This window comes from Oxyura jamaicensis, chromosome 2 (genome assembly GCF_011077185.1).
Source record: "Oxyura jamaicensis isolate SHBP4307 breed ruddy duck chromosome 2, BPBGC_Ojam_1.0, whole genome shotgun sequence".
Lineage (NCBI taxonomy): Eukaryota > Metazoa > Chordata > Aves > Anseriformes > Anatidae > Oxyura > Oxyura jamaicensis.
Window position 1 is genome coordinate 90367388 of NC_048894.1, and position 14847 is coordinate 90382234.

Below are 14847 nucleotides of genomic sequence, written 5' to 3' on the forward strand. Positions count from 1 at the left end.
GTTAATTTTGATACCAAGAGATGATAATTTAACTGTTAATACAGACAATTTCACTCTGCAGGTGAGAAAGGAAGGGGAAAAATCCAAGAATGCCCCAAATATTTTACATGACATTCCTCCCTGATGATACATGGAAGTTATATATAAGAAATATAATCTCTTCAGTAAGAAAAAATGCAGGACAAAGGCAAACCACTCTGAAAGGCAGCCAAACTCAAAGCCTAGTGTACATCAGATGCATGTGCCACGGCAGGGAAATATCATTCTGACAATTTGTATGAGCAAAGCTTGCTCTGCACTGGGTGCTCAGAAGAGTTCCTGTGATTTTACTTCTCCTCGTACAACTTGATATAATTTAATATTTTCCACCCTTCTTTCTGGTGTGCAGCATCATCAAGCTGTGAGATAACATTTAATTTTATGTTACACGTTGAGCAGCTCCTAATGTAATTAGTCTTAATGTAACAGCATAATTTGGTTTTGGATGGAAAGATTTACAAAGAAAATTAGAATAAATGAATGCACAAAACACCAGCTGGTGCTTATACCTACTCCCACATAAGAAGAATATTTCTATTTGCAATCCTATGAAAGATGAGATAATTTGGATAACAAGGATCAACAAAGGGTGATGCAGCAGTTGGTCTAAACAGAAAGAAATCCACAGACAAATCCTGAACCATGTGGGATGTAAAGCATGCCAGAGCTGGCAACAATCCAAAAGCATGTTACGAGGGAAAATAAACATTACAGTCCATAAATGTACCACATGGAGCACAGCAGCAAGTGCTTGGCACAGCAGTGACAAGAACTGTAGTAATTCATCAGACAATTTGAGGGTTTCAGTGGAAGAGGGCTCTTTGCTGACAACAACCGAGCACCTACCTCGGAAATAAAGGAACTTGCATTTACACGTATGATCAGGATTTTGTATGAGAGGCTGTACAATCTCTGTCTTTGGAGGCTTTCAAAATTCAGCAATACAAAACCATGGCAGACCAGATCTAATGTTGGTCACACTAGGCAGGAGCCTAGATTCGATGACCTCCAGACATCCTCTCCAATCACCAGTTCCATAATTCTACGATAACTAAAATTTCTCAGAAAAAATGTCAATTATTGTTATTTCATTTTTCAAAAGCTAACCTCAAAAGAGTACATCTTTAACTATCTGGACAGTCATGTGTGTAACAGTAAACAGCTGCTCACAGACTGAAGACTACCATTTAGCAGATGATGAAGAAGGTGTTGTTTACAAATACCAGTGCTTGAAGACCTTCTGCCAGACCACCAGAATCAGATATGTAACATACCTAAACTTTCCTAAGCTCCAAGTGACCACAAAGAAGAAAGTACATTATCAGCAAAACCTCTCCAGATAATTCATGTTTTACATATTTGACTTCAGTTGCTTACCAAGTTTTGCTCAACTTAAAGCATTTTTGCTAACACCTTCACTGTCTGACTTGTCCCAAGATGAAAGCTTGGCCTGGCAAACAGGCTATGCATGATGATAGCCACCATTTGGTCATATTTCAAAGTATGAGCAATCCCTAGCACTTATTCAAATTTAGTTTAATTCTTCACACACTGAAATTCCTGAAACAAGTGTAGCTGAATTAATACCAGGAATTATATTCAGCTATAGTTGAAAAAGAGCACAAAATAAGAAATATGTAGACGTGTATGTTGAATGTAGCCAGACTCTGTGTATATGAACCTGCGTGCACATGCACGCATATACACACACTATAGACATACCTAGGTGGTCATAGCCAGAGAGAAAATAGATACTTAAAAGAGTTTTCAGGAGATGTTCATTTATAGATACTGGGGAAGTTGTACAGATGGAGCTTCTGTCTGGCAAAGCATAGAGCAAGGAGAGGAATAATGAAAGGAATTTTTTCGATGGGGTTCTGTGGTTAGCCATGTACTTATTACATTTAACAGATGAAGCAGGCTGGCAATTAAGTGTGATATTTCTGGAGAGAAAGTTCAGGAAGTTATCTCGCTAGCAGCCCATCCCTTTACTAAGAAGTGGGTGAGGCTTATAAAGAGGTGAAGAGGTGACTATGTGATCCACATTCACTTGATATGCTGCTGGCAAGAAACCTCTGCATCACTGCCCATGAGATGGGACAGGCCTCTGATGAAGAGGAGAGTGTGACCAGAGATGATAATCAACTGGGTGACTACAGTTTTCATTTTCATATTTCCTACAATATTTTATACTTCCTTCACTATAGCAAATGTTCTGGCAGACAGCCTGAACCCAGATCTCTCAAGGCTAAAATAATTGAATAAAAAATCCCAATTGGAGGCAGGTGATGAGAGCCTTTACCAAAAATATGCATAAGAACACACAGTAATCTCTGACCTGAATTACATTAGATATCTAATCATGGAATTCTCGCTGAGCACCTCTCCCTTGACACTTCCACCTGGACACCGAGTTAGATGTCTGGGCGTAAGGAAGTTTCCAAGAGATGAGGCAATACCTCTATTACTTGCTCAAAATCTCTTCTGGCCCAACCAGCACCAAGACAGATCCTCCTCTATGAACACTAAAAAGAGTATGTTCTGTTCAAAAGGCTTTTCTAGCTCTCATGAAGGACAAATTCCTCTTGGTGGTGCATAAAAGGGACTGACATGATCACTGCCTCCCTTTGCCATGGGAGTGGCAGACTAGCCCCTTCCCAAAGAGTGCTGCTCTCTCTATGACTTTTTCGAATAGCTGAACTTCTGAGAGCACACAAAATTCATTATCTACAGAGACTCTGAGCTACCGTAGCTCCTTCTCAACCATACTGATGGAGTTTTACTACTTCCTGTAGTAAAACTACAGATGAAGTAGATGTTGCCAAAGAACTTGGGGTGGGGGTGTTATTTTGCAATCTCTCATCAAATCTGCTCCAGCTTTGACAGAGTAAAATGAGAGTGTACTTAGCACTCTAGGTACAAGACATCCCAAAAGTAGTACTATAAAAATCACTGCAAAAATGCTAATTCCAGACTAGACCAGGATTCTCATAAGCACATTTTTGCTACATGCCTTGACAAAGCATTCCTCACTATGCGAAGTGCTAACTGCAAACTAGATGTATTTCTTCTTAATTTGATATAGGCAATATAAAAAACAAACAAGCACTCACAAATGTATAACACATTTTCCCAGGTATTTTTTCTTCCATAATCCAACATCATGCTCTGCCTTGCCCAAATTGCTTATGCCCCAGCTATAGGTGGGCTGAACTTCTCTGTACGTATTACTTGGGTGTTGATGAAAACATGCACTTTCAAGTCTGTTGCAACAGACCTGTAATAAGGACGCCTCTAACTCTTCGTGGCAGGATTTCTGTGTCTTATCAAGATAATATGGGGCTCTCTCCTACTTAACTCACTTTTGAAATTCCCCTCCCACTGTTGCTCTCTCTCATTTGACTTTGTTCAGTTGAAAGCTGTGCCATGTGCAGCCCGGATGGATCCAGCTGAATAACAGCATAATTTCCCTTAGTGCCACTGTCCAGATCTGCTGCTTTGCTAGGGGTTATCAGCAAAACAGCAGAGTCAGCAAGGGGGATGCATGACTATGTCTCAGTTCATAGTGTGCTCTATCAGCCTTAACCACAGAGTAAGGAAAGCATCAGCTAGGACACTGCAGCACTTACTGGGTTGACTTGGTCACTAGCTTTTCCCTCACTGAAACAGTTTTGGAAGAAAAAAAAAACAAAACAAAAAAAACACAACATCCTGTCCAGAGGAGGGAGAGCTATACAGACAGGCGACACTGCTCTCCAGGAGCCAGGAGGAGAGGGGACTGTACTCTCCTACTGGCCCATCATCCTCCTGCAGCTTAATCTGATGTCTACAGGTTAGGTGTTAACATGAAGATCAGGAGACAAACGTTGTACTTCCATCCTGTGAACCTAATAACACAGCAAATTTCATAAGCCTTGTCCTCGTGAAAGCAGAGTAACTAGTGCAATTTCAGCATCAGCAGCTGTTTTTTTCCCCCATATATAATGACTTAGGTATATAAGGATCTGCAGTTTGCCAACAGATGCAGAACACAGGTGAATTAACCAACAGATGCATGACAACTTTGCATAAGCACAACATTTTACACCTTTCTGAGGCCTTGCCCAATAAAATGACCCTGCTTGTAGCAAAAATGGCTATACCACATATATATGAGTAATTGCTAGCTGAACCAGAACTAATTCTACAAAAAGCTATAGCAATTGTTAGACAAATTGAGTTTGCCATGGCAGATGCTAAAATAATTGCTCAGGGGGATTGCAGGCCATATCTAAGCAGCTAAATCATTAGAAGTGTAATCTTCAGACTGGCAATGGATGAGCAGACACGGTGGTAGCAAAGAGAGCACAGTTTTTTAATCAAACAAGCACTACTGCCCTTCTTCCTCGCCTTCTATTTCCCTATTTGCATGAAGAATTCAAGCTTCAGTTAATGATCAAAACTGCATGTTTGCTTACTAGCTAGCCTGAACAAATGTTGCAAGGTCTTGGGTTTGGAAAAAACAGAGCATTTAGCTAGTGTATTGTACAGTCATCAGAAATGAAATAGAGGAAGTCACTGGCCCTGCTATAAATCTCTTGCCAAAAAAGAGGAATATTGTTAAATAGCAATGGCAGTAACTGCTTTCCACTGGCAACACATTTCCTCAGACGTTCGCACAGGTGTTGTCTACTGGCACAGACATCCACAGGAATGTCTGCCTGGGTACTTGCAGGAATAAAAATAATCATATTCCACGTGGAGGACTGCTTTACATGGGGTACTTGTATATTTCTCGACTGAGGCAGAGAAAAACTCCCAGGTGACTTGTCTGACCAGTATTAACCAACCCTTGACTCTACTCACATGCAACTCCTAGCAGAGCAAAGGCTCATTTGTGTCTATCCAGGTCCTCGGAATAGAGGTTACATATAGGATGTTTGTGGCAAACAGGTCACATGCTGGCTGGCTGCAGCCATGCATATGTCCCTGCAGAATGAGGTGCCACTGAAGGAGAAAGAGAATTGGTTAGACACTACATTTACTTTGCATTATTACCCAAGATCTGAATGCAGGCTGTTAAAATGGGTCTGTTCCTGAGCATTGATTACTTGTATATTTGCACCTCCAGAACACAGGCACAAAGCAATAAAATAATACAATTTCATTTGGCACAACTGATTGTAGAAGAAACAATGCTTGACATAAACTAGATAAAAATAAATATTAGACATGACTACACCAGACTGCTGCATACTGAGACCTCCAGTGTTTTTTATGAGCTCATAAGCTTGGTTGTATGCAATAGAAAAGAGTAAAATGAGCTTTGCAGCCAGGTTGCCAACCTTACTCATGCTGAATAGTACTTCACCTCACACAGCACACAACTCGCTTACAACTCAGCATCTATCAGTCTATTACCAAATATGAAATGGAAATATTTTTCTACAGATGTTATACAGAAGGTCAGCAAAGGTCAGTAAGGAAAACAAGACTTTAGCCATCTTCCAAAGCTCACTGGGGTTTGCAAACCAGGTCCTCCCAGTCTGCTTCTGGAAGTGACAGTAATTCAACAAAGGGTGTAATGGCAAAGACATTGCATGACACACATTTCTATTAGACAAAGAAACAGGTCACTGCATAACATACATGAAGAATTTTATCACTGGCCCTAAGAAAGTTGTGTACAGATACAAAAATGGCAAGGGCACAGGAGGAGAATTGGAGATATTAAATATCAAGTAGACTTTCCAGCCCCTTGGACTAACAAATGGGAAAATCAGTGCCTGCCAGGTCTGAAGTTAAAGCGCTGCAAGATGTCGTGAGATCTCTGCTAGCCCCAGTTGTTCATAAAGGAATTTTCAATGAAATGTTTTTGGAAGAGTTGCTGATTTATTACCTTCTAGGAAGGGTACAAAATTAAAAAAAAAAAAAAAAAAAAAAAGTTGGCACATTTCACAATTATAAATGTTTCTTTTGGAGTTCAAAATAACTTAATTTCTCAAACTTAATTCACTACCCTTTTCATCCAGCCTTTTCTATAAGATGCTCAAATGTCTTCTTTTAGTTGTAAGAGTCATGACTTAAAGTTATAACTTAAAAAAATGAGATGACTAGTGCTCTGTTATATATACTATATACACATAAACATATATAGAGTGCACTAGCATCATTAGCTGATCAACAGTGATATTGCCATGCTTTAAATCCATTTTTTGTTTGTTTGTTTGTTTGTTTGTTTTTTGTTTGTTTTCTTTCCAGGCCCTTCTTTCAGACTGGTATTTCTGACACTAAAGATGTCCAAAGCAATGGCACTACCATACATTTAGAGGCAGGCAATTTCCAAATACCTATGCTGTAACCTCCGCTCTGATTACTTGCTGAAAGACACCATACCGTGCTATTTAAATATTATTTAAATACAGTTAATAAGCCCCTTCCATCCAAAAAGAAAGGAAGACTGATATCCACTATGAACAGAATACAAGTACAATCCAAAGTAGTCACCCCTGCCTGGTATGAAATACAAATTAGACACTTTGCTAAAGGCTGTATACCAAATGCTTTCTTCCTATGTAGAACACTTGCAGAAGTGAGAAAGACAAACAAACATGAGGATATTCCATTTTGGACATCTAACACTTTCCTGATCCAAAAGTTATTAAAATTGGTTTATCTTCCAAGCTTTTCTAAGTTTATCACTAGACCTGATTTTTTTTGTTTGTTTTATTTTATTTTTACCTTGCTCTTATCAATTGTTTAAGAATATACACTCATCCTGATTTTTAGAGTTGAGCTTTTATTAATTCTTCAACTACAGCTGCTACATGTGTGTAAAATAAGCCCCCTTCTGACAGACACCTTCTCCTCAGGTCATTGCTTGGTGAACTTACAAACTTTACACAGCAGCTTGGGGATGAATAAATGGACTTTTAACACGTGTTTGAGATAACGTTTGGAAAATGGCTCACTATATAATGTATTTATTTGATGTTTTCCCTACGGACAAGAAGCAACAGACCTTACATTAGGGTCCTGCAGGCTGGAGGTCTTACTGGGATTTACAAAAGAGGTCTCTTCTTTCACAGCCTGTTAAAAGAAGGAGCCAGAGTTTAGTACAACATCCATACACTTAGGATTATATATATATGTTTATTTTAAAATATTCCTGTAAGTTCCCCATGAAACTACAACGTCCAAATGCCCACTCTGCCCAGATTTTAAAAGCACGGATTATTATTATTTTTTATCATCTCCCACTGCTGAGATTCACTGTGATAAGCTACAATGTACAATGTATAGAGAGCAACAATGATGGGAAGAGCTTGGACTGGGATAAAGGAGAAGAAGCAAAGGAATACTGTTATTGTGTTTCCCCCAGAAGGCATCTGAGCAGAAATAATAAAAAACCTGGGCAAACATGCTGATATTTGAGTTTTTCTTTTAATTGGAGTAAGAAAAATATTTATGTAGTCTAATCAAAATCATGCCAACTCTAACAGCTTTTCATTCAGTCTTTGAAAAATGTATTGAAAAAAATGGGATCTCCTAGATATAATCACACTGCACATGCAGTTCACAGAAAATCTCACCCACTGCTACTCCCTGCTAAATTACAGAGTCCCGTCTCTCCCATACCATTTGTCTATAGAGTAGAAAATACTAGTATTGCAGAATGACTTACATGAAAATTACTTGATTACCAAGGAAACACCCAATTCAGGCAGGTGTTGTTAGATTAAACTCTTCAACTGAGATGCAGGTTTCCACAGTCCATGTGTAAATGCCTGTGTCAGAGCAATACTGCACCCTTCTACAGAAAATACTGGCTGAAGCTCTCCAAATCAGTAATGGACTTGGCAGGCTCTGACATTTCCATTCTGCTAAATGGATAGATGTAGCTGATATAGGCCTACAACAGAGTCATTCTTCAGCTTTCAACATCTGAACCAAAATAATTTGAGGACACTGGTTGAGATCAAATTGCATTAAACGTGTCAGTCTCATCCTCTTCAAAAAATCACTCAAGTTGTGATATTTTTAGGTTCATTACCCCCTTGTGCCAGGGCGCACAAACCCCCATTGCCACTTCACAGGCCGTTATTTACCAGAGCATCAGCCATGGTGGGCACAGGCAGTGCAAGTTAGTACACACAATTAACTGTATGGGCAATTAAACGGGGGCCACAGGGAGCCTGGCAGAAAGTGAATTTACTCCTGGGACACCTACAGCTCAGGCAAGTACCTGAGGTGATGGGCTGGGGAGTATTTTGACTTAAGTCCCTCTTAACCCTCCCTGTTAGAGTTCTTGTATATTAATACTGAAATTGTCATCAATATCGTCAGCAGGTCTGTCTCCAGAAAGGAGAACAGGACCCGTGATAGGTACTGGGGAAACTCTATCCAAGCACAGTACTCTTACGTATTTGGATTTAATCTCCATGATTTACAGGAATCTAACATGAATTAGCATCATGTCATGAATAATTTCAGGACCAGGAGTGTGATTTTTTAATTTTAAGAAATTTGTAATTGTAAGAAATTTAGCTCAGTTCTAGATTTTACTTCTTCTGTTTCCTACTGGCCTCCTAGTAGCTCTGTCTAGACTAATATTTAGTCACAATCTAGTGCTCTCTTGAAAAGAAAGAAGATGTTTTTTTTTTTTTTAAGGAATTGAGAGAAAGCATTGAAAATCACTCTTTGTTGGCATAGATGAGCACTAGCACTTAAGTAATTTTTCTTTGTTCTGGAGAAATTAGAATGCTTTTTATAAAACTGTTGGGTTTCTGAAAGCTGTAAACATGGATCCAGCTGTCAGAAACTTAATACACAATGTCTTCTCTCACACTGATGTCTTAGCAACATTTTATTGTTAAGCCTGACAAACTAGATGCTTATTATGCATCAAATTGGCTATCTTTTAAAACCCTAATTTTTACTTTATTCCAATTTTCACCAAATTAATTGAGCTGCATTTTAAGATGCACTTGAACACAACAACAGAAAAGCGAACATGGGGATGGAAGATACAATGCAGAGGCTGCAACTAAGAACGGAATGATTAAAATTCCACCTACTTAAACACCATGAGATCTCATTAGCCAGTTGAGAGGGCTTCATTGTATTATTCCCTAATAACCGGCCCTTGGTTTCTTTTCAGTTCTGTGACTACATTATCATTCTCTTTTGACTTGTCTGCATTAGAAGGTTAATCCTGCTTCTCAAGAAGTGGTATACTCCTCAACGGCATGGCCTGCATCCTGAGTAACTTCCTTTGTATTACTTTTCTCCATTATTACTCATGCTTTAGAGAACAGAACAGACTGATGTACCTACAAATAAGTACTATAAACTGAGGGCTTTCCCCCTCATTCAGCAAATAACACTCAACGACCATGCAAAGACATCCTCCACCATACTGAAAAGATGTGGCCCATAATGTAAAACAAGAGTTACACATGTACACAACACATGCACACACTCACAATAATGTGCCTAGATGCTCTGAGTTCATGTCCTAGGGACAGGATTTGGATTTCTACAGCACTGTGCTACTCCACCATGAGTACCTGGTGGGTTTCCATCACCCACAGAAAGCCCAGCACTGAGATGTGTTAAAGGACAGAGGCAGTTCCATGGAGCTGCTCAGACTCCCCTAGCCAAGGCAGATTCTCCCAGAGGCTGATGCTCTGAGAGGAAGAGGTTGCAGGGCATGTGGAGCATGGCAGAGCTGCAAACATCATTTACACAGAATCAGATTAATTTGATAATTACCCAAAGAGATACAAGCTGGCTCTTCTGGCTGCCAGATTGCAAGGCAAACGAAATTAAGTGTTGAGCCATGCAATCCATCCACTAAATATCATTCTCCTTTTCTCCTCTCTTATCTGCACTAGGCCCAGAGGGGAAAAAAAAAAAAAAAAGGTTCAAATTTAATATGCCATAAACTTTCTTGGTAGCACTAGAAACAAAGGTAGAACATTACTTTCTCAATCTAGAGACAAGAAACATGCACAGACAGAAACATCATTGTATGGGCTCTCTTCATAGGTGACTGCTAAGAAACATTAATTTCAACAAAAGACAAAAAGAGGATAAAAACATTTAAGTAACACCAAATGGTGCTCACAGCTGTCTAAGCAATCTAAATACAGGCTGCCAGGCTGGCCCTTTTCAATTGACTGCTGAGCACTTAGCAGCTCTGATGCTGTCCCGGCAGCTGGATCCTTTGGAGCCTTAGAGAGGCTAAGGGACATTCCAGTGACACCACTTTGGACGCTGCTGAGCTTTCCAGCAGGAGAGGGAATGCTTTTGTCCCACAGGAACAATTTTATGTATGAATTCATAAGCCCAGTGGCTGGCTTTACCTAGTGAAGAGTAACTCCTTCTATTTTCTTGTGAAGAAAGAGCTAGCCCCAAGAAGATGGGCAACAGGACCTCAAAATGGGATTTGGTTGCACTGGGCATATGCAGACTAGGACAACACAGGAAAGACCAAACTTTGGCTGCAGCCTTCCAGGTGCTTCTGCACAGACAAATTAATTCTGGCTGGGACTTCGGGCTGGTGAGCCTCCAACAAGGCACTGCACAACACAGGTTCCAGTCTTCAAAGTTCAACCAAGCGTCCTGGGGAGCTAGCACACTGTGTGTCCCTCCTCCCCCACAAGGGGAATCGCTGCAGCTCTCATCTAATCCACAACAGGAATAATTTGAATCAACGAAAAAGACTTAATGAAGAAACTGATCACTGCAGCCAAGGGTGAGGGTCAGGTTCTTGTCCAAGAAAGAAAGAGGCTGAAAGGCTCTTATGAAAAACACGATGTCTCTTACTTAGCAATTTCACAAAGTTCTCAGCTACAGAAAGGAAGGAGGAACAACACAGCTTTCACATTTGGAGATCTTCAAAAGTAAAGAAGCAATGGTCTCAGTGCAGAGGTCTGGAAACATTTCACCTTGTTGGCCCTTTCTAGCTGTGCAATGATGCTAAGCAGACCTGATGCCTAACAGGTTTTTCAGCTCTTTATCAACATTTTTGTCATTTGTCAACCACGCTGATTGTTGGCTGATCTCATTAGATAATACAGGCTAAGCAACCCATCATTGGGAAAAACATCCTGCCAAGGTAAACCTACCTTGGTGATTTAATATGTCAAATGAATCATTTCAGGCAGAAAAACATAATGTTTAGGTCTCTTGGGAATGGACCACTGTTTTTGTTTCTTTTCCCCTGAGCAGCGCCTAGCACCACACATCACCTAGGCTATGGCAGGGTTCCAGCACATCATCACAATTAACAGCACTCGTCTGATCACGTACTGGCACTTACAGACGTGCCAGCGAGAAGACGTAACCCACATATCAACGTGTTGTCACAGTCTTGTGACACCGCTGCCGCACTTGCCTCCAGTATACCAGGAAATAAATTAAAGATTTCCCTATTTCCGACATTCTGTTTATTTAAACCCTCCCTGCCCTCCTCAACAAAGCTGCAGCATCCTTTCCTCAGCTCCTTCTCTGTCTTTGACGTATCTTGACTGACACACAGTGAGCTTCCATGTATCATATATTGATCATCCTGGCCCACAAGCATTCAAAAACTTGTATTTTTATACCTCTGACACCTTTTCTTTTCTATAGCCTTGCTTTTAAAGCTGAGCAAACCTGTTTCCCTTCAGGGACTGAAGGCAGGGAATGTGAAGCCGAGCCATTTTTAAATTCCATTGTTCTGAAGGATTATAAGCAACATGATTTACACTGGCTGTTGTTTGAGCCGAGAGTCCCAGCGCAATTGCTTCTCTTTACTTAGCCTGAAATCTGCCGGAGCATTTATTGCTCATCCACGTGGGTGACTAACAGCAAGGGTTTCGGCGAGGCATCGCGTACATCAGGAGCTGCACAAGCTTCCCCCACAGCGTGAACACCTCAGCTGTGACCTGCTGCAAGCACATAATCCCGGCCCTGATCTCCACACGGAGACTGACAAATTGTGGGGCTGCTTTGTGCCGTGAATAAGGATGAACGGAGGGAGGGAGGAAGGAGAGGGAAGCAAACAAGATCTAATTCGTGATGGAAAGAGGTTAAAATGTTGGAAAAGCTGATGGTTTCGACGTACTTAAGTCAACATCTAGTGAAAGCTGAGAATCCCATCTCTGGGAATCCAGAAGAATTTGTTTAAGTCCTATTATAAGAAAGATTGCCTAAGATTATCAATCCTCAAGTGCCTCCCCATTACCTACTCTATTTTCATTCATGACCTGATTAGGGCTTGAATCCAGATCCCCTTACGTGAATAAAGCTCCAAAGACTCAGCTTATATAGTGATTTTTTTCTAGGAGCACAGGGCAAACACACCCAGACTTTCACGCTGACAAGGTCTTACACTTAAATCTTTCCTTAAAGGGCAAAGCACAATGAAGACGGAAAAGAATCATCAAAAATGTAGCCAGGGAAGACTAGCACTGTGAGTCACCTCACTTATGCACCCTTTCTGCTGTAAATAATGCATAGGTCATGGTCTCATTTACATTTGTAGCCAAGGCCTGCATCTACGTGGAGCGTACAGGCTGCAGGATGACACCTGTACCCACACACGTCCTGAGACATTTTCTGGATGAGGCAACCTGAGACAGCACAAGCAACCTGCACTTCTCCACGTATTTGCAAAACGTAAGGCAAAACTACATTATCATCAGTCTGTACCTGTTTCTAGGACAGGGAGGAAAAAGAGAGATGGCTATCAATGCTGACCTAAAAATTTACATGTGTATAAGCTTATGAAGAAAGGTAGTGTGTGAAAGGGGCCAGAGGAGTGACCGTCCCTTTGTTCAGTGTAAATGTCCCTTTCTTGACTGAGAATCAAGGCAGGGGAATTAATTGCTGAAGAACCCAAACCTGGCTGAACCCAAGGATACCCCACCTTGGCCAAGAGTTTCCCTAGGGGCTGATAAAGCTGGAGCGGAGATGTAGGGCATTGACCGATAGTGCTGTGCGTGAGAACAGGAGGAGGAAATCCCAGAGAAAATGAAGAGCAAACAACCTGAGCAAAAGCTGGGACGGAAGCCTAGAGTCCAACTCCTGCGGTCAGTACTGCTCTGAGCAGTAAGCCAGGAACCTCTTGTTGCGCAGAGAGGAGTAGAATTCTGCATGCTCTTTGTACATAACTCCACATATCCAAAATACCTTTTCCCACCAGTTTTCTCTTAACAAGCAACCCACAGTGCTCAGTGAGGAACAGCTCAGTAGGGAAAGGGGCAATGTCACCTTTGTTTTTGTCTTCCACAACTGCACTGCAAAAATGTGTCTTAAAAATGAGCTTGGCCTTCCTTGTCTGCAGAGAAGGATGCAAGGCACGCAAAAATCAGCTGCTGTAGACGTCTGTGAGAAACGGAATCTCAAGTCCTTCATGATGATAACCTGCTAGACTTGCACCAACACAAGGATTTCGGAAAGCCTGGGTAACAGGCGGAGAATACAAACACCACTTGCAGAAGACGAACAACTAAAACACAACACACATTCCCTGACAAAAGAAAAAGCCCTGCTGAGATAGTTGTACATTTGTTCAAGAGCCTGTGCTTAATTCCAAGGATAATTAGGATTTGCCCAGAGCCCAAGTGGGTATAAATAGCAACTAAAACCTGCTGGTGTCTTTTGCCCATCAGTTGGACCATTAACCGTTTGGCAAAAGGGACTCTTTGTGATACTAACAAGTCATCTGATCAACCACAGTATATCAGCACTGACTCATGCAAGCTGCAAAGGGGTTTTAAATGCCAGGGAGAGCTGGTCTTTTGTATTCTGGCAGCTCCTCATCGCTGCCTTATACCACTTGCTCTCAAATGAAGTCTGGAATAAATGAAAAAAAAAAGAAGTATGAAAAAAAAAAAAAAAACTAAAAATGTCAGGCGCTTTGCAGTGTTTAGTGCTCCCCTGGAGCTTAATTATGTGGGAACTGTGCTATGCAGACTGTCAGCTGGAAGGTGGCAGACCCCCGTGGCAGTTTGAAGGGTGTGTTGCGAAATGCTGCTGGTTTGCTCCAGACCTACAGATACCTACAGCATGGCATGCCCCGTGTGAATGGCAGATTCCCACAGTCACGTGTGGGTTCCTCACGTTTCTCACCTGTGGTGTCTGCAGCAGTGTGCTCCTGGATTCGGTTCCAAGCATCCCCATGCACGCTGTAGTTTGATTCTCCAGCTAGCAGAACAGCACATAAATATTTCCATCTTCACCAAATAAACAAACTCACTCCTGTTAGTTTCCTGCTGCTCCATAACTCTGAACCACATGCAGGGCTCAGTGATTGGCACCATAAACTTACAAATTTTCAGTCTCTAAGTCAGCACTATTGCCATGGGAGATGGTGCATTGCCCCCTAGGAATGTGATAAACAGCTCTTCACCATAATTCTGAAATGAGGCACTGCAAAGACCATCTTGCAGTATGTATTTTCAAATGTATTGCACAATTTCCCCCGTTTTTATATTTGAGATCATGAGTATTGGAATCATTTGTTTCTAAGGCTCTCGCTTGTGTTGGTGTCTAGTTGCCAAAAAGAAAGAAAACTACATAAAATTTCCTGCCTCTGTTTTTATTTTCCATTCACAAACATTTACCCCATTCTCAGTATTAACAAGGAACATTTTCTTCTACTACACGGAGGAGATGCCTTTATAATCTTGTCACATCCTGATGTTAGTAGCATATGGTATTAAAAATATTCCCACTGCTTAGAAGAGAGAGCTAGTACAAATATTTCAAGCAACAGTTTGGTAATTTTGGGTCTGATCCTACAGTGCACCAATATTTTTTTCACACTTTGACACCTAA

At 41.0% G+C, this 14847-nt stretch overlaps 1 protein-coding gene across 1 annotated transcript in view; it reads right to left on the reverse strand.

Annotated features, from left to right (window-relative positions):
• LOC118162004 (band 4.1-like protein 4B) overlaps positions 1-14847 on the reverse strand; it is a 66599-nt gene that overhangs the window by 37239 nt on the left and 14513 nt on the right. The window contains exons 4-5 of the mRNA XM_035317877.1: positions 14140-14214; positions 7040-7107 (exon numbers count right to left, since the gene is read on the reverse strand). Of these exons, the coding sequence (XP_035173768.1) occupies positions 7040-7107; positions 14140-14214 (143 nt within the window). The remainder of the gene's footprint in view (positions 1-7039; positions 7108-14139; positions 14215-14847) is intronic.